The sequence below is a fragment of the Globicephala melas genome, chromosome 5 (assembly GCF_963455315.2).
Source record: "Globicephala melas chromosome 5, mGloMel1.2, whole genome shotgun sequence".
Lineage (NCBI taxonomy): Eukaryota > Metazoa > Chordata > Mammalia > Artiodactyla > Delphinidae > Globicephala > Globicephala melas.
Genome location: NC_083318.1, coordinates 31,851,982 through 31,877,123, shown reverse-complemented (window position 1 = coordinate 31,877,123; position 25,142 = coordinate 31,851,982). Strand labels below are relative to the sequence as shown.

The following is a 25,142-nucleotide window of genomic DNA, read 5'->3' as shown; positions in this document are numbered from 1 at the left end:
ATAGTTCTTTAACATTCAGCAATATTTTCTTTATTGTAGTACATTAATCTTACCAACAATATACAAAGTTTAAGGTAGCTGGAATGTAATTACAATACCCTAAATATCAATTTCTTTGGCAATTTTTTTTTTTTTAGTGTTTTAAAAGAGTAGGAAGAACCATCCTTTTAACCACCTATTTCAGGACTCCTTAACTTGGGACTCCCTGATTCCTTGTTAGAACACCCAGCTTAAGCAAGCATGGGCTTCAGCACAGCACAATTAGTAAGTATGTACACTTTCTGGGGAGAGGCTTTTTACCGTGATCAGGTAGATATGGCATAGGGAAACTGTATTTGTTTTTTAAATCCATTTTCAGCCTTAATCCCCAGGTTGTCCTTCTCCCCCTGCAATAAGTCACAATCAAGAAAACTAAAAATGGAAAGATCTCATGATACGTTTAAAATATTCAGTACTGATATAATTTAGTCTTTAAGTACTATCTCCGTTAAGATGTTACCAGTACTCTCTATAAATAGTGACGAATCCCTGCAACTGTGTGCTTTCTTTTCCATACTCAATGTACTTGAATATTTTTAAATGTCTTACCATCCAGAAGACAATCGAAATGAAGACACTGCAAGTACTCCCTCTCTCTCATAAAGCCATTCAGCGGGGTTGCCCAACCTTCTGCCAAAACCTGCACCCACTGCATATCCACCTAGTAAACGAGACAGTAAAGAAAAATGCTTTATTTCATGTACTTATGAACAAAAGCATTAATGGCTTTTTGGAGTTTAATTTTGAAAGCAATGGAAACGAACTTCTCGAGAATGTTTATAGATTTTACAAATCTAATAAACAATAAGGTCACTAGGAAAGTATGTATTTTTCTTAATAAATCTGAATAACATTAGGCTTCCCATAAGAATAGCATCTCCTAAACCAGTGGTCCTCAAACTTTAATATGTATTAAGAAACCTCTGGAAGGCTTGTTAAATGAAGACTGCTCCACCCCCCAGTTTCTGATTTAGCTAGTTTGCTGTGGCACAAGGATTTGTATTTTTAACAGGTGCCCAGAAAATGCTAACAATGATGGTCTGGAAACTACACTCTAACAACCACTGTCCTGAACTAAAACAAACTTTAGATAAAATATTTACCAAAACAAAATCCCTCACCAATGACAGAGTACCCTTCATTTTACAAACACTATATTATTTCTTGAACTTTAAGATTTCTAGTAGATCCCATCAGAATATTAAAGAATTGATGAATTAACGCAAGCTGGATATGCTCATTTTTTAACTGTGTGTGTGTGTATATATATACACACGGAGCAGTGATTCTCATATGAGAAAAGATAAAGCACCTGGCCAAGAGGTGTGCATTATGATGTGACTTACCATGTATACCCAAAGTATTAGGTTGGCATGTTCCACTGAAAAACCAAATAATGGTAAAGCATTCCCCTCCTTCAATTCACAGGAAAAAATTATATTCGTGCACCAAATTGTTTCACTTTCAAGTTCTCCTCTTACTAATTTTTCCTAAACCTTTGACAATGGCCACTATTCTTCTCTATTGGAATCTAATTCTAGATGGTATCTATTATGGACTGAATGTTTATGTCCCCCTGAAAATATGTTGAAGCCCTAACCCCCAATGTGAATGTATTTGAAGATAGGGCCCTGAAGAGGTGATAAAGAATAAATGAGGTCTAAAGGGTGGGTCCCAACCCAACAGGTCTGGTGCCCTCATAAGAGAAAGAGACACCAGAGCTCCCACGGACACACTGTGAGGATAAGGTGAGAAGGCGTCTGACAGCAAGTCAGCAAGGGAGCCTCGCCAGGAAACAAATCAGCCAGCACCTGGACCTTGGACTTTCTAACTTACTGAACTATGGGAAAATAAATTTCTGTTGTTTAAGCCATCCAGGGTATGGTATTTGTTATGGCAGCCTAGCATACATTATATGATGTAACCTAATTTTTTTAATTAATTACTTTGCATACTGCTGTGCAAAGAACAAACTACCGTATTGAAAAAAAGATCACATTTAGAAAAGGCAGCTGTTTTTCTGGGTTATTGAGTCTAACTGACCTGGATTCATATGCATTCATTCTCAGTTTCGTTCTCTCTCTCTCCCGTTCCCTCCTCCCTGCCCTGTGTGTGTGTGTGTGTGTGTGTTCGTTCATTTGATGCACAGTCTGTCAGTGACAAAATCTATTGTGCCTTTGCAAAGTCAGCTTTGAGTGCCTCTGCTCTCCAACTCTCCCTCTCTCTGCTCCCCTGCAGCATGTCTTAGCTTCTGGTCAGAAACCCAATCACACAAATCACCTAGATAATATACTCCTATCAGGAATGTGGGTAAGTCTTTGAAGAGTCTTCCTCCGACCTCAGAAGGCTTGGGGGGTTATTTTTCTTTCTCCTACTTGCACATTTGGCACCTCCCTGGGTGTTCGGGATTTTAACTATATTAAAAGAAAGGCTGGGAAATTCTAGTCCCGGTCCACGTTCTTATTCCTAAATCTCTCCATTTTTAAAGTATATCTGAATGACACAATTTAAAATTCTCTAAGATTTGAAAGTGATAAATTATAGTCACCATTGTCATATCTAGTTTAACTAAGCAATTTTTTATTGGGAAAAACACCTAATGCTATTATTAGAGCTAACATACACAACAGAATTATTCTTCACGATATAAGAAAGGGAAAGTCAGGGTTTTGACAAGGGATTAGGAAACATGTTTAAAGGGAAAAACTGTTCATTTTAATTATTTAATTATTAAAGGTTTTTAACTTTTTAGAATCCATTCCTTCTGATAAGCCTAAAAATCTTACATAATCTTTGTTCTTTGATATTTCATAATAAATAAATGTTATGACTAAAATGAAATCAAAGCCATGGTAATTTGGAAATACGGTTTTACAAATAAAACATATTTCCCATCCCTGGGGAATTGTGATATACACAACTACCACTATCACCCACACCCTCAAACACAAAAATAAAATCACAAATTCTATAGACTAACCACTATACATAAGGTTAAATCACTCAGTAGGAAAAGGAACAAAGCACTCACTTTATTAATTTTCAATGCTGGTAATGTTTCTGCATCTGTTTTTGCCAAATGAAGTTTATTTTCTGGCACATACAGTTCTTTCACTTCATAAGAGGCATCCACAGGTACAATATCCTATACATCCACAAAAGTACAGTTAAATGTTTGATTCAACAATTTAGCTTTCCCCAAAGGGTATCTTAATGAAGAAAATTAACATTTCAAAATGACACTTAAAAAACGACGTGTAAGACAGGGATTTAATGCTGTACCTCCCAATCAATTTTCCTAGTGACAGCTGGTCTACTTGCAAGCAGGTAACATCCCACATGCAAGACTTCATTAATCTAATCTCCCACTATCTAGTGAGACAAATTCCTGGAATATGCCATATAAGTCAAGATCATGCAACGGCAAAGAAGAGGTAACCTCAAGTAAGGGGTAATGATAAAAATAATTTGGAAACAAAGAAATAAACAAAAAAAGCACTCTAAACATAATCATTATTTTCTGTAACATATTATAAAACCATTTCAGTCCAGCTTCCACATGCATCTTTGTCACCATTGTCACTAAAGTCACCTTCTTAGTCATGTAACACAGTATTCCAGAGCACGTCAGCTCTACTCCCACCACTGCAGTTTGAGAAACAGCAGTCTCTGATGTCTTACGAAATGTAGTCCGGAAATTTTAACAAAACGTCCTAGTATTCATTTATATCACATTGGGACAGTGCTCTATCTCATCTGTCCCACAAGTACCTGTCTGTAATTACCACAAACTTATATACTGCTCTTATACACGGCTCATCCAGTGACCTTTACAAGGCCTATTCACACTTGTCATATACCTAGGAATAATTAGTAAATGTGTTTTGGGGGGTTTTCCTTTTTTTTCCTTTTTTCTTTTTTGGCCACACTGCACAGCATGCAGGATCTTAGTTCCCTGACCAGGAATCAAAGCGGCGCCCCCTGCAGTGAAGAGCAGAGTCTTTTCTTTTTTCTTCTTTTTTTAACATCTTTATTGGGATATAATTGCTTTACAATGCTGTGTTAGTTTCTGCTGTATAACAAAGTGAAGCAGCTATACATATGAAGGGCAGAGTCTTAACCACTGGACCACCTGGGAAATCCTACCAAATGTGTTTAATTACTTTAAAACTTTCCAGTCAAATCAATCAAGTAATCTCTATAAGCATCCAAAACTGGCACTGATTAAGGGTTTTCCATATGTATCCAAGCAATAATTTCTTATGCAAAATAAATTAATTCTCAAGAGAATGAGAAGACAAGCCACAGACTGAGACAAAATAGCTGGAAAAGGCATATCTGAAAAAGGACTGTTACCCAAAATATACAAAGAACTCTTAAAACTCAACAGTAAGAAAAGAATCCTATTAGAAAATGGGCCAGAGACCTGAACAGACAACTCACAGAAAAGATATACAGATGACAAATAAGTATATGAAACGATACTCTACATCATATATCATCAAGGAAATGCAATTTAAAACAACAATGAGATACCACTATTAGAATATACTTATCAGAATGACCAAAATCCAAAACACTGACCACATCGAATGCTGACAAGGATGCGGAGCAACAGGAACTCTCATTCCCTGGTGGTGTGAATGCAAAATGGTACAGCTGCTTTAGAAGACAATCTGGTGACTTCTTACAAAGCTAAACATACTCTCACCAAATAATCCAGCCATCATGCCCCCTGGTATTTATCCAAATGAGGTGAAAACTTACATCCACCTGCACACAGATGTTTATAGCAGCCTTACTCATAATTGCCAAAACTTGAAAACAACCAAGAAGTCCTTTGGTAGATGAATGGATAAACTGTGGTACATCCAGACAATGGAATATTAATTATTCAGCACTAAGAAGAAATGAGCTATCAAGCCATGAAAAGACATGGAGAAAACTTAAATGCAGACTATTAAGTGAAAGAAGCCCGTCTGAAAAGGCTACATATTGTATGATTTCAACTATGTGACATTCTGAAAAGGCAAAACTATGGAGACAGTAAAAACATCAGTGGTTGCCCAGGGTTACAGGGGAGGGGAGAAGGGACGAATAGGAAGAACACAGGGGATTTTCTAGGGCAGTGCAACTATTCTCTATGATACTACAATGGTGTATAAATGTCATTACACATTTGTCAAAACCCACAGAAGGTTCAATGCTAATGTAAACTATGAACTATGGATGATAACAATGTGTCAATGTAGGTTCTTCAATTATAACAAAGGTACCACTCTGGTGAGGGATACTGGTAGCAGGATAAGCTGTGTGTGGCAGGGAAGGGAGCCATGGGAGTTCATTCTCTATACTTTCCACTCAAGCTCTGCTGTGAACCTGAAACTGCTCTAAAAAATAAAACCCATTTTAAAAAATGCATAACAACAGAAAAAGTAATTCAAAATGAATATTAATGGAAGAACCAGGTGTTTAAGGACAATACCTACTACTTTTAGAAAGAAAATGTTTGGGAAGAAACTTCAACTTACATTTGGACTTTCATTAATATCTTCAGTAGTAGAAAAAAGCAGAGTCAGATATGTGTCTCAAAGCTAGACGATCTCATGAAAGCCTGAGTGCTACCACTCAAGCAGTCCGTACGGGTTCTGAGAATCTAGAAAGAATTATTCTACTACATTTTTCTGATATTCTGTTCCCTCAAAGATGGAAGAGCACTGGCTAAATCATGTACCAAAATCAAGCTCCTCCTACCAGTAAATTCAAGGCCTCTGATCTTTCTCATGAAAAACCCAAGAATGAATAAGAAGAGTAAACATGAAGGAAAAAAGAAAGAAAGAATAAAATTAAAAGACATAAATAAAGAAGCACTGCTTACTACCACACCACGTTCAGCTAGGTCTCTGGAAGCCCTGTGTCCTTTGAGCATCCCACCACTCACGGCAAAGTAGAAAGTGTGTGTTAAGCACAAACTCCGCACAGCACAGGGCACTTCATAAACCTTCCAGACCGCCTTCTGCAATTAAGCCTGCAGCAGGTACCCACAGCAGACGGCTACTTATTGTATTTACTAAAGGTAAACACGACATGAGGGCATCAAAGAATAATGATGAAGAAGAGAGACAGCCTCAATTTTCTCTTTGTAGATGTAAATACCGTACAACCTTGTAAAGACTCTTTTTTAAATCTAGCGAGAGAAATAGCTTAAGGTAGTCCATTCTGTACCTTCTAACTCCAGGAATTATTTTTAATACATTTATTTTAAATTATAAAACAGCAATAAAGAGAATGTGGAAAGGAGAAAAACCCATCACCCTATATATGTTCCCCGCCAAGCGTTTTTCACCCATGGGCATTACAGGGCAACTGGTAGTTTCAGCATTTTCTACAAAGGCTATTACTCCCTCAACCAGAAAACAAAAATTCAGAATCAACTTTTCCCAGAACAGTATGATGTGCATTAAGGGAACTGCACACACTCCCTATATGTTCAATTAGCTTCTTGGACATGTAAAGCTCTGAAAGGTACCTTGAGGAACACACATTTTTGTAAAATAAAGAATTTAAGTCCTCCACACTAGGAACAAATGCTAAATTAAATTACACAAAAAGTCAGGCATTCATTAGGGCTTTTGTGAGAAAGAGTACGGTAGTTTCACAAAACACACTTGAAATTAAATATCTGCATTAATCACAAAACATTAGACACACAACATTTTCAAAACCAAAAAGAGCTACAAGAACGCAACACAGGTCTATAGGTCAGTTATTTCTGATTTTTGTACTTAAGACCTGAGTTCAGATTCTAACAGTGCAACCTTGAGCAGGTTATCTAACATTTCTCACCTTGTCTCCGTCTCAGCTGTTTAACAACACTGCCACCAAAAACTGTGTGTGTGTGTGTGTGTGTGTGTGTGTGTGTGTGTGTGTGTGTGTGTAGTTACAGGGCTGCTGTGACAAATGACTTAAAGTATGTAAACTGCGGGGCTCACATTTACTGGATGCTAACAACAATACCAGCAATGTTCTAAGGGCTTCACGTGAACTAATTCATTTAATTTTCATGCAATCCTACCTATGAAAATAGAAGAAGCTATTGCTATCCTCCTTTTACAGATGAGGAAATTAAGGCTCAGGAGACGTTAATAACGTGCCCCAAATCCCTGTTGTACTGTGTTCCAACGTGCTTACCACACAAATAAATACTCAATAAATAATAGTTATAGTGTGCTTGCTACATGCCAGGAACTGTCCTAAGCACTCTACATTTATTAATAGAATCCTCAGTACAATTCTGAGACAGGTACTATTTTTATTTCCCATTTCACAGATGAGAGAATTGAAGCCAGAGAAATCAGGTTATTTTTTCCAAGGTCGTACAGTTAATTGATAAGTGTTGGAACTGGGATTCCAACTCAGGTCCCAACACTATTCTCCTCCAGATAAGAAAACAAATTTTAAAAAATAAAAATTAAAAGAAAAACCTTTACTGTTTTTCCCATAAAACTAAGTTATGAAACATTTTGCCACATAAATTGTTCTTAGTTTACTTTCATGATTTTATTAAACATTTACAGTTCCCAGGGTTTCTGGTCAGTGTGTGATCTTTCTGTGTTAATAAAGTCCTAGACAAAAAGTAAAGATATTCAACATTTCAGTTACATCTAAACATTTCTATTAATAACAAGTGAACGATGTTCAACCAACTTTCTCAAACTCCATCACTGTGAATAAATTGAAAACCTCCACTTCCACCACTTGAGACCCCTTAGAACTTTGAAAACCAGAATCACAGTCTGGGAATAAATGACACAGGAACTCCAGGGAAGAGAAGAATTTCACTGATACAAACAACTCTACGTAAAGCTTTCTTTGCCATCTCTGAAGCCTATATTATTTTGTAAGGATGAGATGCCTTTTTTGCGATGTGTGTTGACTACTCTCCCCCACCCCCCATTTACCACTAATAGCTGTCAACAATCTTGGAGGGTCAGAGGAGCGCATCCAATAGACTAAATCTTTTCATCTCTGTTGGACGCAACAGGGCATTTTTAGCTGGTTTCCTAAGCCATCATCACCAGAGTCAGCTCACAAATACTAATGAATAGCAGCAGTGCACACTGCGCACTGTAATGCTCCCAGCACGAGGCTGGGTGTGTCTCCGCCTTGCCTCCACCCTGGAATCCCCCCTTCTGTAGAACGCCAGGACACTGGAGTGTACACTCAGGTATGTGAATCTGCTCCCTCTGAAGAGACTCTGTTCAAAGTAAGAACTGAGAACCAACAAATGTTTCTTTCTATATGTCGTGTCTATTTCCTTCCAACCACACCCTAAGTTAAAAAACAAATTACAGTTTGTGAGCAAATCCAAGAGAACTAGTTTGAACACAAAAGAGTGGTATCTATATTATAAATCCAACCAAATTATTTTTTTATGTTCTGTACGCTAACAATGCCACAGCTTTAGTAATGCATGTTAGTAATGTGCTGCTTTGTAGGCATGAACTTAGAGGCTATAATCACTTTTTTTTTTTTAATTTTTATTGGCCATGCCACATGGCTTGCAGGATCTTTGTTCCCCAACCAGGGTTCAAACCCGTGCCCCCTGCAGTGGAAGTGTGGAGTCCAAACAACTGGACCGCCAGGGAATTCCCCTATAATCACTTGCTTTTCAAAAAGGAGGGAAGTCGTTCGAGAAAATAATTTTAAATTACATAAAATTTTATTGCTTAATATTTATAATTAAAATTATTTAAAGGGCTTCCCTGGTGGCGCAGTGGTTGAGAGTCCGCCTGCCGATGCAGGGGACACGGGTTCGTAACCCCGGTCCGGGAAGATCCCACATGCCGCGGAGCGGCTGGTCCCGTGAGCCATGGCCGCTGAGCCTGCGCGTTTGGAGCCTGTGCTCCGCAACGGGAGAGGCCACAACAGTGAGAAGCCCGCGTACCGCAAAAAAAAAAAAAAAAATTTAAGTATAAAACTGTTTTCATTACAAGCATGTCACAAAATTCTTCCATTTTCAAAATTCACACCCTGCAATTATTTTAAACTGAATTTTAACCTCACAACTTAGAAAATTCTTCTGATATCTAACCAATGGCAAAATAAAGGTTCAAGAGGTTGCTACTGTTTTTCTCTTCTAAAAAGGTACATAAAGTGAGCACTTTTGGAATTAACACAAACATAGCAGGAGCCAACAGGAACATGGAACACATACTCAGAGGAAGCGAGTTCTCTGTGGACTGGACAACTATCAGGAAGACAAAAAGGTTTTAAAATGCAGACACAGTCAGTTCCTAGCACATTCTACTGACAAATAGTTTTCGTTTCCAAAACCACTACTGAACATCTAAAAGAGTCAAAACCACCTCAAAGTGAGACAAGAGATCTGGACAACAGAACATGAAGTCCCTGCCACATGAGCTACCCATTTTAGTTGGGATTCATTCGGATTCCCAGAGAAACAGTCAGCTGTTAGAAAATCATGTGTTCTTCTGAAACCTGTACAAATGAAACCCTTTATTTCAGGAAATTTCCTTTAAAACAGAAATAGATCACAAGCCAGGTCAGGAACAAGTGTTCATGTACCTAACCCCTTACTTCCAGTTTTAAGAGCGCCAGAGTCGCCAAGTATTTAAGGGTAGAGAGGAAACAGGGGTGCTCCTAGGAGTTCTCCTGAGTAGGGGGTCAGTAAACAATTCACATGCTACCGTTAATGAGGGAGGTCTAGAAATACTTTAAAATTTAATTTTAAAATGTAACATGGATACTCAAAACTTTTTCTTTTTTTTTTTTTTGCTTGACTGACTAAATACAATCTAAGACCTAACATATGTTGTATCCGTATCTTTGTTCAAAGAGAAAATTGTTTTTTTCCTGGACACTGGCCAGCAGAACAAACAACATTCACTACCTGAAAAGAGTAGTTCTTGCCTTCTCTTTTTAATCTTCCTAAAGAACTGTGAATAAGTTAATAAAGACAGTGACTTCACATTTAAAATTTTTCCTTTAGGTACTTTCTGAACTTTTTCTTGAGCCAAATCTCAACAGATTTGAACACGAGAGCTCAATCATCTTTTTATGAAACTATTAAATTTCTATTATCTAAGCTACATGCCTCCAAAGCATGAACACCAACGGCATACTGGCATCACTTTAAAACTGAGCTGCAAAGTCTGGTTTTACATGCAGTATAAAACCCATTTAGAGCACTAAACCACCATTTCATAGGAAGATAAACCCTTAAATAATTTATAGCACTACTAAATCTAGAGTTCCTAGTAGATTTAAAAACAGTATTTAAAATATCACTTTAGATTAAAACCATCAGCAAGAAGCCTACTTCTTTATGTCATAACCCGCCAAGTTAAAATGCAATACCAGCAGGCCATCTAGTGACCATTCAAGGGTTAGGAAAAAACTTAAATAAAAAACCCTCAGTATTTTCCAGTGTCTTCTATCTTCTTGGATAAAAATGTGCCAACTGAAGCATACTGAGGAAATAAAGATGCTCTGACAAAATACTGAGAAATTAGGTATTTATTTAAATGACCACACTGCCTATACCAATTATACTACGTAAGCCAGATCAAAAGAGAAATAAGACAATCCAGAGAGGACAGAACCAAAATACCCACCATCCTAAAATACCCACTGTAGACCACACTAAAAATATTTTTTCTTGGGCTTCCCTGGTGGCGCAGTGGTTGAGAGTCCGCCTGCCGATGCAGGGGACACGGGTTCGTGCTCCGGTCCGGGAAGATCCCACATGTTGCGGAGCGGCTGGGCCCGTGAGCCATGGCCGCTGAGCCTGCGTGTCCGGAGCCTGTGCTCCGCAACGGGAGAGGCCACAGCAGTGACAGGCTCGTGTACCGCAAAAAAAAAAAATTTTTTTCTTGGACAGTGAAAATCAATTCCATATCTTAATAATGATAAAATTTCATATTCTAAGGCAAATCAAGGAAAATTAAAACATGAAAATTTTTCACTGCCCTTTGACCTCGCTCCCCTCTACTGTGCATTGTGTATCCGCATTATGCATTGGCCTAACCTTCCCCACTGGCAGAAATTCATGTTCACTCATAAAGAGCAATGTTCTCCTAGCACCAACAAGACAACTCCTTAAAAGATAATATTCCTTCTTGGGGACTTCCCTGGTTGGCGCAGTGGTTAAGAATCCGCCTGCAATGCAGGGGACACGGGTTCGAGCCCTGGTCTGGGAAGATCCCACATGCCACAGAGCAACTAAGCCCATGTGCCACAACTACTGAGCCTGCGCTCTAGAGCCCGCGAGCCACAACTGCTGAAGCCCGTGCGCCTATAGCCTGTGCTCCGCAACAAGAAAAGCCACCACAATGAGAAGTCTGTGCATCACAACGAAGAGTAGCCCCCACTCGCCGCAACGAGAGAAAGCCCACGCGCAGCAACGAAGACCCAACGCAGCCAAAAATAAATATATTAATTAATTTAAAAAAGAAGATAACATTCCTTCATGATCTTGTAAGGGGCCACAATGACCCCCACTTTGTACTCACAGATCTGGATTGTGCAAACTATCTACGTCATTTAATGTACAGCCCTCTGTCTCAAAAACCTATATAACTGTGCTTTGACCTTTAAGGGCAGAACAGTCCTCAGCTTGCTGAGGGCCTGTTCCTGGGTTAAAATCCTCTATTTGACTCGAATAAAGCCTTCCATTTCTTTCTTAGATGGATTAATTTTTTCTCGACGGTAAAGAATGTTAAAGAAACAATACCTGGTAGAATTCATTTCAGAAGAGTCTCTCCAAAGTAATACGGAGCATCAGACAGAAAAAATTCCACTTATCACCAGAGGAGGCAGCACTTGTCAAACACCTGAACTATCCTGAGACAAACAACTTCACCTCCCTGACTCTGTTTCCTCATCAGTAAAATGAGGAAAATTATAACTACTTCTCAGAGTTTTAACAAAGATTAAATGCAATAATGCTACTGAAGGGACTACCAAAGGCTTTGCACATGCTAAGAGTTCTGCTCTTCCATCTCTACCTGTGCCATTCCCTGCCAGCACTCACAATTATATTCTTATAATGCTAGTCAATGAAGAACCTCTAATCTTCACATCCCCACTCAAAGCACACACTAGAAAGCTATGGAAATTTAGTTACAATTCCCTGAAAACACCATTGCACTCGACATCTTCATCCCCTCCACCCGCAATCTGTATTTGTGATATTAGCTCTACCATGTGAGCTCACATAACCCACCCTTGGAAAACCTAACAGATAATCTTTGAGGAACTTCCCTGGTGGTGCAGTGGTTAGGACTCCAAGCTCCCAATACAGGGGGCCCGGGTTCGATCTCTGCTCAGGGAGCTAGATGCCCCATGCATGCCACAACCAAGAGTTCGCATGCCGCAACTAAGGAGCCTACGAGCCGCAACTAAACGAGCCTGCCTGCCACAACTAAGACCCGGCACAACCAAAATAAATAAACAAATAAATAAATAAAATATTTTTTTAATGTCTTTGTGATGACAATGAAGTTGAATTGCACTGGCTACCCCTGGACCACCCGGGAGAAGGAGCTTGTTAGGAAAAGCACATTACGCTAAGTCACCTTGCGATAAGGGTGCAGCAGGCAAAGAAACTCCTTGTATCACCAACTGACCATAAAGTCTGAGCTGAACGTCAGGTATGAACCGGTTTCCCCATGTATCCTAATGTTCATCTGAGATTCAACTTTGTGAGAAAATCAAAGGACAATATGCCGGAACAGAAGTAGTTGGTATGTGTGCGTATTTCTTCCTTCAATTGTACTTTTAAATTCTGTATCATGGTATAAAAGAAAAAGAAGAATTTATATAGTCATTCTAGTTTATAAATAATGGTAGCAAGGACCAAAAATTACGGTCCATGGGGCAGGAATCTGTACTGTCTAATTCACTGCCACATCCACAGTGGTTTACAACAGTGCCTAGCATGTATGGCACTAGGTATTTGTTAAATTAACTCACAGGATCAACCAGTACAAACAGAAATACATACTTTCAATGGGAAGTGAAGTCATTTACTTAGGAAAGCACACAACTGAAATCTTTTCCCCAAAAGAAGGTGGTTCCCAAAAAAAGCAATTGCATTAAGGAGGCATTTACATTTATTCTTTTGTCACCACCCAGCTTTAGAATAAAAATGAGTAATTTTCAAAAGAAAATTTCCCTGTCTTAAACTAATATAACCAGAATACCTTTCTGGCCGTAAATTTAATTATATTGTACTTGAGTTGTAATAAGAACACTCTTGAAAGTAAAAGCCAGAGGCATATGAAAATGAATTCTAGGAATTCATGTACCTGGAATCCTAGGTATGGAGTCTAATAAGTTCATGAACAAGTTAGTTAATATCTCTGAAATACTTCATAGGTTTACTCTGTGAATAAAATTAGACAACATACACAAAGTACTCAGTGCAAAGACCAAGCAGGAAACCACCAAAGTAATTCAAGGGAGAGGTGGTTAGAAGCTAAAGTAGGACAGAAGACCACTTCCCCTGAGATTCTAACAATCAAAGCAAATATTTTAAAAGACACAAAGCCCCACATACATGTCCCTTACAATAAGTATTCACTAGATGTTAGTTTATCTATCCCTCTTTTTCAAAACCTTGAGTGAAACTGTCCAATTATCAGACTGTCTAGCAAGAATAATAGAGACTAATATCTGTATAAAAGGAAGAATAATAGGTATAATCATTAATTAGGAACAAACAAATTGGGAGCAAGGCATTAAGGCCACAGAGACTAAGGCAAGCAATGGCATCAAAAAAAGAAAAAAAGTAAACACTGTGGTGAAAGGCATAAGGACAATAATTTTTTAAAAATCAGCTTGGAACCAAACTATGGAGAAGCTTGAACACAAATTACCTTAAATCTATAAACAATGGGGAAAAAAATCAATATATATTTTAGAGTAAAAAACGGAAGGGATTAGACTACACTTTAGAAAGATGATTCTGCCAACAATATAAAATGGAATAAAAGGCAGACAGGACTGGAGGTGGGGTGACCAATTGTACAGTGGCAGTCAACACTCAATTTTTTACCGTTACAGGTGGGAAAAAAAGGCAAAGTCCTGTGCATAACAGACACCACATGAGCCTGCATTTTCATTTTACAGAATCATGGTTAAAAATAATTTAAGTCTAAATACAGTGAGGATCTTGGATTAAATCCAAGGATAGGAAAGGATAATAGTAGAAAAGCTTGTGAAATCCAAATAAGTTTGTGCTTTAGTACAAAGTACCAAGCTTAATTTCTCAGTTTTGAGAAATGGTCTATGATCATGTTAGTTATTAACCTAAGAGGAAGCTGCGTGAAGGATATACAAGAACGCTCTGTAATATTTTTAGATTTACAGAAGAACTGCCAAATTTTCTCAAGATAAATTTTTCTTGAAAAACAGCAAATCATCTTCCCACTACAAAAAAAGAAAGAAAGAAAGAAAGAAAAAAGTCTCTATGTAGGTAAAAGTGTCAAACTCAAAGGACACAACTCTGAGTAGGGCCCCAAAGAAGTATTCAGGAATTGAAGGAAGGAAAGAATGGAAGGAGGGTAGCCATCACTCTCTAAGTTTAATAATCCCTTAAGTGTCTGAACTATCTGGAATTATCTATAGCCCATAAAATGGCTTCTGAGATGCATGAGCCCCCTAAAATTTTATGAGAATATCTATGTGTATTTTTCTGAAGTTTTGTAAAACACTTAAGAATCAGTAATTAGATATAAAAAACAGACAATCCAAACTAACAGAAAATAGAACTATCGGGAATTCCCTGGCAGTCCAGTGGTTGGGACTCTGCACTTTCACTGCCATGGGCCAGGGTTTGATCCCTGGTCAGGGAACTAAGATCCTGCAAGCCGCATGGCATGGCCAAAAGCAGAAAAATAAAAAAGAAAATAGAACTAAGTATAACTTTCTAACATTGATATGACAAATCTCAAGTTAAAAAAAAAGATAGGTTCAACATATAAAAAATGCAAGCAAAACTACAATCTAAAGGAAAAATACTGAAAACATAGTTTCAATGAAAATGGCATAGAATTAATATTTATTGATTTCATACAAATTTATAAGAAAACTATAAACAACCCCAACAGAGTAAAAGTAGAGTAAGGATAGACAATTCACTGAAAACGAAACAGAGATTACACAATAGACCACACCTAACAAGCAGAAAGGCCAGCTAATCTATAAAATCAAACTTTCTTGAGCCCATCACAGAGCTGAGGTCCTAAAGCAGTAACATGAGCTGCTTCCAAAGTGTGACAAGTCCCACCAAGAAAAGTCAAGACACGTGAATTATCTCCCTTTAGTAAAGCCTGGGAGGAAGAGATGGCTGCAAGAAAAGCAGGAAGAAGAAAACAGCTTTAAAGTTTTGAAAATTCTTCAAGGCTGAGTGTGGACTAGTGTGACAGGTGAGTATCCCTGGGAACCCAGACGTGAGGAGCTCTGTGCTCACTCACAAGCAGGCCTACGGGAGGTATGCAGAAGGAACGTGAAGAGCAGGTCTGGAGACCAGAGGACGCTCCCTCGGTGGCGCGCAGCACAAAGCTCTGCCCACTCCCTGCAGCACTGTCTCATCCAAGACAAAAGCCTTAGGCTGATGGGGGAGGGCAGGAAACCGCTCCCCACCCGACCCCTAGCCTCCCAGGGTCTGCTGTTTTGGGGGAGGGGTAGAAGCAAGTATGGTCTGCCAAAAGGAGGTGGAAGAAACTCTCTTGGCCCAGGATCCTGAACCGATACAAACCAGGGATCTGCACGTGAGGAGCAGAAAACTCACCCTCCAAGACCTCCCAGGTTCAAAGAGAGGCTGGCTACCACGCAGAGAGGGGAAGCAACACTGAGGAAGACCCACTCCAAGATCCAGAAGCAGAGGTCCTGCTTAAAGCTGAATCTGGACCAGCAGAACTGAAAACCACCACTGCTCCTCCACCATGAGCTTAGCACTAAGTAATAAGCAAGAGTAGCTTACTGCTGTGAGAGAGGAGCAAGAGCCTGGAAGGGGACCCCTTCTGTGGTACAGGCATATAGGGAATGCTAAAAGCTGAGGACGGAGCAGAAACACTGGGGAAAACCCTCCAGCAGGCCAGATCCCACACTAAGCACAAGGAAAACAGTTCACCCCTGGAGAAATGTGAAGCGGGTGCTGCATGAAGAATAACTATAGAATAAGGAAACCCTAACCCAGCTGAACTACTTATTAAACTAACTCAACTCACTACACTAACAGTGTGACAGAAGAAGCATAAATGCCCAAAGCATAAATACCACTTACCTCAATCTCTACGGTTCTTCCAGACACAACACCCAGCATTCAATAAAAAATTAGGACACATCAAAAAAAGCAAGAAAAAACACCCACTGTTAAGAAATACAGCAAGATCCAGAAATGACCCAGAGGTTAGAACCACCAGGCAGGACTTTAAAATAATTAAAATTACTATGTTAAAAGATCTAGTGCAAAAGTGGACAGCATGCCTAAAAAGATAAAGGATTTCAACAGAGAGATGTACACTATACTAAAAACAAAAAAGATAGCCAAATGATGATAGAATTTTTTAATGATCAGAGTTTAAAAATTCCTCCTATGGGCAAATCAATATATTGGATACAGCTAAGGAATCAGTAACCTTGAAAATAAGTGAATAGAAATTAATAAAGCTGAAAAGTTAAGACAAAAAAGGGTGAAAGAACAGAGCATCTTTAGGCTGCGGGAAAATATTATATTGTCTAACATATGCGTAACTGGAGTCCCAGAAGGAGGAGAGAGAATAGGACAAGAGAAATATTTGAAGACACAATGGTCAAGAGTTTTCAAAAACCAATAAAAGAATAAACTACCAACCCAAGAAAGTAAAAGAACTCTGAACTGAGAGAAATCGACCTAAATATACTGAAAGACCTATAAACTTCATACTAAAACTGCTGAAAACCAAAAAGATTAAGAGCAAATGTTGAATTTAGGCAGAAAAAAAAAGAAACATTATAAAGAGAGGGGGAAAAAAGAAAAGAATCACATCAGACTTTCATCAGAAACAATGCAAACAAGAGGACCATGGAACAACATCTTTAAAGTACTAAAAGAAAAACACCTGTCAACCCAGAACTCTGCCCAACAAACACATGAAAAGATGTTCATCATCACTAATTATTAGAAAAATACAAATCAAAACTACAGTGAGGTACCACCTCACACCAGATGGAATGCCTTTTATTAAAAAGTCTACAAATAATAAAACGCTGGAGAGGGTGTGGAGGAAAAGGAACCCTCTTATGCTGTTGGTGGGAATGTAAACTGGTGCAACCACTATGGAAAATAGTATAGAGGTGCCTCCAAAAACTAAAAATAGAGTTGCCATATGATCCAGCAATGCCACTCCTGGGCATACACCCAGCCAAAACTATAACTCAAAAAGATATACGCAGCCCAATGTTCACAGCACCACTATCTGCAATAGCCAAGACATGGAAACAACCTAAATGTCCATCGACAGATGAATGGATAAACAAGATATGGTATATACATACAATGGAATATCACTCAGCCATAAAAAGGAATGAAATAATGCCATTTGCAGCAGCATGGACGGACCTAGAGATTATCATACTAAGCAAAGTTAAGTCCGAAAGAGAAAGACAAATACCACCTTACATCACTTATATGTGGAATCTAAAATACGACACAAATGAACATATCTACGAAACAAAAACAGATTTACAGATACAGAGAACAGACTTGTGGTTGCCAAGGGGGAGGGGGGTGGGGGAGGAAAGGACTGGGAGTTTGGGATTAGCAAATGCAAACTATTATATATAGGATGGATAAATAACAAGGTCCTATTGTATAGCACAGGGAACTATATTCAATATCCTGTGATAAACCATAATGGAAAAGAATATGAAAAAGAACATATATATGTATAACTGAGTCACTTTGCTGCACAGCAGAAATTAAACACAACATTGTAAATCAACTATACTTCAATAAAATTTTTTAAAATGTATCCTATGCCCTCCCCCAAACATCTTTTTAAAATGAACAAACAGATGAGAAAGATCTGATATAAAGCCTTTCCAAACTCAGTCATCTGTGCCTCCCAGTATGCTATGTATACATTGAAACTATGGTTTCTAGGACACTTTCTAGGAGTTACATACTCTAATTTCTATCACCTACAATGTAAATTCCTCAAGGACAGAAACACAGCTGGTTAAGCTCTGTAGTGCCAGTGCCCTAGAATGTGACTAACTACAGCAGCAGGCTTTTAACAGATATCGGATTGATGATGGATAATGAAAGAATGAATAATGAAGGGATGAGAGGGAAGCCAGAAGCAGAGCAACAGGACTAGCTCAAGAGCTCAGAAGTTGGTTAACCAACAGAAAAATGAAGAAGAGCAGAAAGATGAAGTACGAAACCTTCTGGGATTAGGTCTCATTGACCTGCAGAGAGTACACCAATACATATGAAGAAAAACAACAGAGCAGGGCAGTTAGCAATTCATTTTATTTCTATCTATTCAGCTAAAATGCTTATGTAAGGGAAATAAATTAGGAAAGCAAATCCCAGACTAATCATCTGGTAAACATTTTATAATATGGAAAAATTCAAAGGCTAAACATTCATAGTATATTCAGATACAGGTAATTTTTATTTAGAAGTTGTATGCCTAGTATATCCAGTAAGAAATACTAGATGAAAGAGTTTTATGGTAATAGGATTTTAAAAATCAAGAGTGGGTTGAGAAATCACAAGCCACAGTTAGGACAGAATGAGGAGCAATGATACAACGCCAACTGTGTACCACCATATCAGGAGTTCCTGTGCAGCACTGAACAGCAAAGGCAGGAACCCCATGGCTGGGGAGAAAGGAACTACTGACCCCCACATGAAGGCCAGATCCTCTTCAGCTAAATGAACTGTGACCCTCCACTAGGAAAGGGGAAGTATGGAGAAAGGAGCAGAGAAGGGAAGAAAAATAACTTCTAAAATCTGAGATTAAACTAAACTCAGAGAATCACGCACCTAGTGGGCCTGATAACATCAAACCTCTTTACGTTTCCATATGTTCAGGAACGAGACAAAGGTCGTTATGTCCTGGAACCTTCACCTACCTAAAATTCAACCATAAGATGTCATCAAGTTATTACAGGGGAAATCTGGACTCTCTAAATGTTTAGGAAAAGTTAAATACACTATGTAACTCAACTTAAAAATATACTGATGCCAAGTTGTAGAGCTGAATAACCAAGGCTGAATTTCCTCTATAAGGCATTTGTGTGTTAAAATTACAGGTAAAATAAAAGATTGTTTGTCTCTCAAGCCTCCTGTGGTTTAGACTGACTGGAATATTTCACATGTGATACATATATGGTGCCCCCCACAGCACCTAACACAGTGACACACATGCACAGAAAACCGTCAGTGCTATAAAGAATTTAAAATGCACGTATTCAGCACTTAGTGTATTCAACAACACATTAAAAGGATCATAAACCTTGATCAAGTGGGATTAATCCCAGGGATGCAAGGATGGTTCGATATCCACAAATCAATCGATGTGATATGCCACATTACCAAGATGAACAATAAAAATTATATGATCATCTGGATAGAGGCAGAAAAAGCTTCTGACGAAGTTCAACATCCATTTACGGTAAAAACTCTCAACAAAGTGGTTATAGAGAGAACACACCTCAATATGATAAAGGCCATATATGATAAGCCCACAGCTAACAGCATACTCAATGGTTAAAGCATTTCCTCTAAGATCAGGAACAAGACAAAGTTGTCTACTCTCACCATTTTTATTCAACATAGTAATGGAAGTCTTAGTCACAGCAATCAGACAAGAAAAATAAATAAAAGGCAACCAAACTGGAAAGGAAGAAGTAACACTGTCACTGCAGATAACATGACACTTTACACAGAAAATCCTCAAGACACTACCAAAAACTACTATAGCTAATCAACGAATCTCGTAAAGGTGGAGGACACAAAATTAATATATAGAAATCTGTTGCATTTCTATACAGTAAAAATGAGCTATAAGAAAGAGAAATTAAGAAGATAATTCCATTTACGATCACATCAAAAAGAATAAAATAGGAATAAATCTAACTAAGGAAGTAAAAGACTTCTTCTCAGAAAACTATAAGACACTGATGAAAGAAACTGAAGATGACACGAACATGCAAAGATATACCTTGGTCATGGACTAGAATTAATATTGTTAAAATGACCACACTACCCAAGGCAATCTACAGATTCACTTCAATTCCTAACAAAATACTAATGGCATTTTTTACAGAACTGGAAAAAATAATTGTAAAATTTGTATGGAAACACAAAAGACCCCAAACAACCAAAACAATCTTGAGAAAGAAGAACAAAGCTGGAGTTATCATGCTCCCTGATTTCAAACTACACTATAAAGCTACTGTCATCAAAACAGTATGGTACTGGTACAAAAACAGACATAGATCAAAGGAACAGAACAGAGAGCCCAGAAATGAACCCACACTTATATGGGCAATTAATCAATGACAAAGGAGCCAAGAATATACAATGGGGAAAAAGACAGCCTCTTCAATAAATGATTTTGGGAAAAGTGGACAGCTACTTGCAAAAGAATTAAACGGGAGCAGAAGCAAGAAGAACTACAATCCTGCAGCCTGTGGAACAAAAACCACATTCACAGAAAGACAGACAAGATGAAAAGGCAGAGGGCTATATACCAGATGAAGGAACAAGATAAAACCCCAGAAAAACAACTAAATGAAGTGGAGAGAGGGAACCTTCCAGAAAAAGAATTCAGAATAATGATAGTGATGATCCAGGACCTCGGAAAAAGAATGGAGGCAAAGATCAAGAAGATGCAATAAATGTTTAACGAAGAACTAGAAGAATTAAAGAACAAACAAACAGAGATGAACAATACAATAACTGAAATAAAAACTACACCAGAAGGAATCAATAGCAGAATAACTGAGGCAGAAGAACGGATAAGTGACCTGGAAGACAGAATGGTGGAATTCACTGCTGCAGAACAGACTAAAGAAAAAAGAATAAAAAGAAATGAAGACAGCCTAAGAGACCTCTGGGACAAGGTTAAACACAACAACATTCGCATTATAGGGGTTCCAGAAGGAGAACAGAGAAGAGAAAGGACCCGAGAAAATATTTGAAGAGATTATAGTCGAAAACTTCCCTAACATGGGAAAAATAGCCACCCAAGTCCAGGAAGCGCAGAGAGTCCCATACAGGATAAACCCAAGGAGAAACACGCCGAGACACACAGTAATCAAATGGGCAAAAATTAAAGAAAAATTATTGAAAGCAGCAAGGGAAAAAAGACAAATAATACACAAGGAACTCCCATAAGGTTAACAGCTGATTTCTCAGCAGAAACTCTACAAGCCAGAAGGGAGTGGCATGATATACTTAAAGTGATGAAAGGGAAGAACCTACAACGAAGATTACGCTACCCAGCAAAGATCTCGTTCAGATTCGATGGAGAAATCAAAAGCTTTACAGACAAGCTAAAGCTAAGAGAATTCAGCACCACCACACCAGCTCTAAAACAAATGCTAAAGGAACTTCTCTAAGTGGGAAACACAAGAGAATAAAACAACCTACAAAAACAAACCCAAAACACTTAAGAAAATGGTCATAGGAACATACATATCGATAATTACCTTAAACATGAATGGATTAAATGCTCAAACCAAAAGACACAGGCTTGATGAATGCATACAAAAACAAGACCCGTATATATGCTGTCTACAAGAGACCCACTTCAGACCTAGGGACACTTACAGACTGAAAGTGAGGGGATGAAAAAAGATATTTGATGCAAATGGAAATCAAAAGAAAGCTGGAGTAGCAATACTCATATAAAATAAAACAGACTTTAAAATAAAGAATGTTACAAGAGACAAGGAAGGACACTACATAATGATCAAGGGATCAATCCAAGAAGAAGATATAACAATTATAAATATATGTGCACCCAACATAGGAGCACCTCAATACATAAGGCAACTGCTAACAGCTATAAAAGAGGAAATCGACAGTAACACAATAATAGTGAGGGACTTTAACACCTCACTTACACCAATGGACAGATCATCCAAAATGAAAATAAATAAGTAAACATAAGCTTTAAATGACACAACAGACCAGATAGATTTAACTGATATTTATAGGACATTCCATCCAAAAACAGCAGATTACATTTTCTTCTCATGTGCGCACGGATTATTCTCCAGGATAGATCACATCTTGGGTCACAAATCAAGCCTCAGTAAATTTAAGAAAATTGGAATCATATCAAGCATCTTTTTGGACCACAACGCTATGAGATTAGAAATGAATTACAGGGAAAAAATGTAAAAAACACAAAGACATGGAGGCTAAACAATACGTTACTAACTAACCAAGAGATCACTAAAGAAATCAAAGAGGAAATCAAAAAATACCTAGAGACAAATGACAATGAAAACACAACGATCCAAAACCTATGGGATGCAGCAAAAGCAGTTCTAAGAGGGAGGTTTATAGCTATACAAGCCTACCTCAAGAAACAAGAAAAATCTCAAGTAAACAATCTAACATTACACCTAAAGCAACTAGAGAAAGAAGAACAAACAAAACTCAAAGTTAGCAGAAGGAAAGAAATCATAAAGATCAGAGCAGAAATAAATGAAATAGAAACAAAGAAAACAATAGCAAAGTTCAATAAAACTAAAAGCTGGTTCTTTGAGAAGACAAACAAAATTGATAAACCATTAGCCAAAATCATCAAGAAAAATAGGGAGAGGACTCAAATCAATAAAATTAGAAATGAAAAAGGAGAAGTTACAACAGACACCACAGAAATACAAAGCATCCTAAGAGACTACTACAAGCAACTCTATGCCAATAAAATGGACAACCTGGAAGAAATGGACAAATTCTTAGAAAGGGATAACCTTCCAAGACTGAACCAGGAAGAAACAGAAAATATGAACAGACCAATCACAAGTAATGAAATTGAGACTGTGATTAAAAATCTTCCAACAGGGCTTCCCTGGTGGCGCAGTGGTTGAGAGTCTGCCTGCCGATGCAGCGGACACAGGATCGTGCCCCGGTTCAGGAAGATCCCACATGCCGCGGAGCAGCTAGGCCCGTGAGCCATGGCCACTGAGCCTGCGCATCTGGAGCCTGTGCTCTGCAACGGGAGAGGCCACAAGAGTGAGAGGCCCACGTACCAAAAAAAAAAAAATCTTCCAACAAACAAAAGTCCAGGACCAGATGGCTTCACAGGTGAATTCTATAAAACATTTAGAGAAGAGCTAACACCCATCCTTCTCAAACTCTTCCAAAAAGTTGCAGAGGGAGGAACACTCCCAAACTCATTCTATAAGGCCACCATCACCCTGATACCAAAAGCAGACAAGGATGTCACAAACAAAGAAAAATACAGGCCAATATCACTGATGAACATAGATGCAAAAATCCTCAACAAAATACTAGCAAACAGAATCCAACAACACATTAAAAGGATCATACACCATGATCAAGTGGGAATTATCCCAGGGATGCAAGGATTCTTCAATATATGCAAATCAATCAATGTGATACACCATATTAACAAACTGAAGAATAAAAACCACATGATCATCTCAATAGATGCAGAAAAAGGTTCTGACAAAATTCAACACCCATTTATGATAAAAACTCTCCAGAAAGTGGGCATACAGGGAAGCTACCTCAACATAATAAAGGCCATATATGACAAACCCACAGCAAACATCATTCTCAATGGTGAAAAACTGAAAGCATTTTCTCTAAGATCAGGAATGAGACAAGGATGTCCACTCTCACCACTATTATTCAACACAGTTTTGGAAGTTCTAGCCACAGCAATCAGAGAAGAAAAAGAAATAAAAGGAATACAAATTGGAAAAGAAGAAGTAAAACTGTCACTGTTTGCAGATGACATGTTACTATACATAGAGAATCCTATATATGCCACCAGAAAACTACTAGAGCTAATCAATGAATTTGGTAAACTTGCAGGATACAAAATGCACAGAAATCTCTTGCAGTCCTATACACTAATGATGAAAAATCTGAAGGAGAAATTATGGAAACACTCCCATTTACCATTGCAACAAAAAGAATAAAATACCTAGGAATAAACCTACCTAGGGAGACAAAAGATCTGTATGCAGAAAACTATAAGACACTGATGAAAGAAATTAAAGATGATACCAACAGATGGAGAGATATACCACGTTACTGGATTGGAAGAATCAGTATTGTGAAAATGACTGTACTACCCAAAGCAATCTACAGATTCAATGCAATCCCTATCTAATTACCAATGGCATTTTTTATGGAACTAGAACAAATCATCTTAAAATTTGTATGGAGACACAGAAGACCCCAAATAGCCAAAGCAGTCTTGAGGGAAAAAAACGGAGCTGGAGGAATCAGACTCCCTGACTTCTACAGACTATACTACAAAGACTATACTACAAAGCTACAGTAATCAAGACAATATGGTACTGGCACAAAAACAGAAACAGAGATCAATGGAACAAGATAGAAAGCCCAGAGATAAACCCACACACCTATGGTCAACTAATCTATGACAAAGGAGGCAAAGATATACAATGGAGAAAAGACAGTCTGTTCAGTAAGTAGTGCTGGGAAAACTGGACAGCTACATGTAAAAGAATGAAATTAGAACACTCCCTAACACCATACACAAAAATAAAGTCAAAATGGATTCGAGACCTAAATGTAAGACCAGACACTATAAAACTCTTAGAGGAAAACATAGCAAGAACACTCTTTGACATAAATTACAGGAAGATCTTTTTTGATCCACCTCCTAGAGTAATGGAAATAAAAACAAAAATAAACAAATGGGACCTAATGAAACTTCAAAGCTTTTGCACAGCAAAGGAAACCATAAACAAGACGAAAAGACAACCCTCAGAATGGGAGAAAATATTTGCAAACGAATCAACGGACAAAGGATTAATCTCCAAAATATATAAACAGCTCATGCAGC

At 38.1% G+C, this 25,142-nt stretch overlaps 1 protein-coding gene across 2 annotated transcripts in view; it reads right to left on the bottom strand.

Moving 5' to 3' along the window:
* PAPSS1 (3'-phosphoadenosine 5'-phosphosulfate synthase 1) overlaps positions 1-25,142 on the bottom strand; it is a 108,908-nt gene that overhangs the window by 50,258 nt on the left and 33,508 nt on the right. For both annotated transcript variants that reach the window (XM_030864114.3, XM_030864118.2), the window contains exons 6-7: positions 3,071-3,184; positions 589-700 (exon numbers count right to left, since the gene is read on the bottom strand). In XM_030864114.3, the coding sequence (XP_030719974.1) occupies positions 589-700; positions 3,071-3,184 (226 nt within the window). The remainder of the gene's footprint in view (positions 1-588; positions 701-3,070; positions 3,185-25,142) is intronic.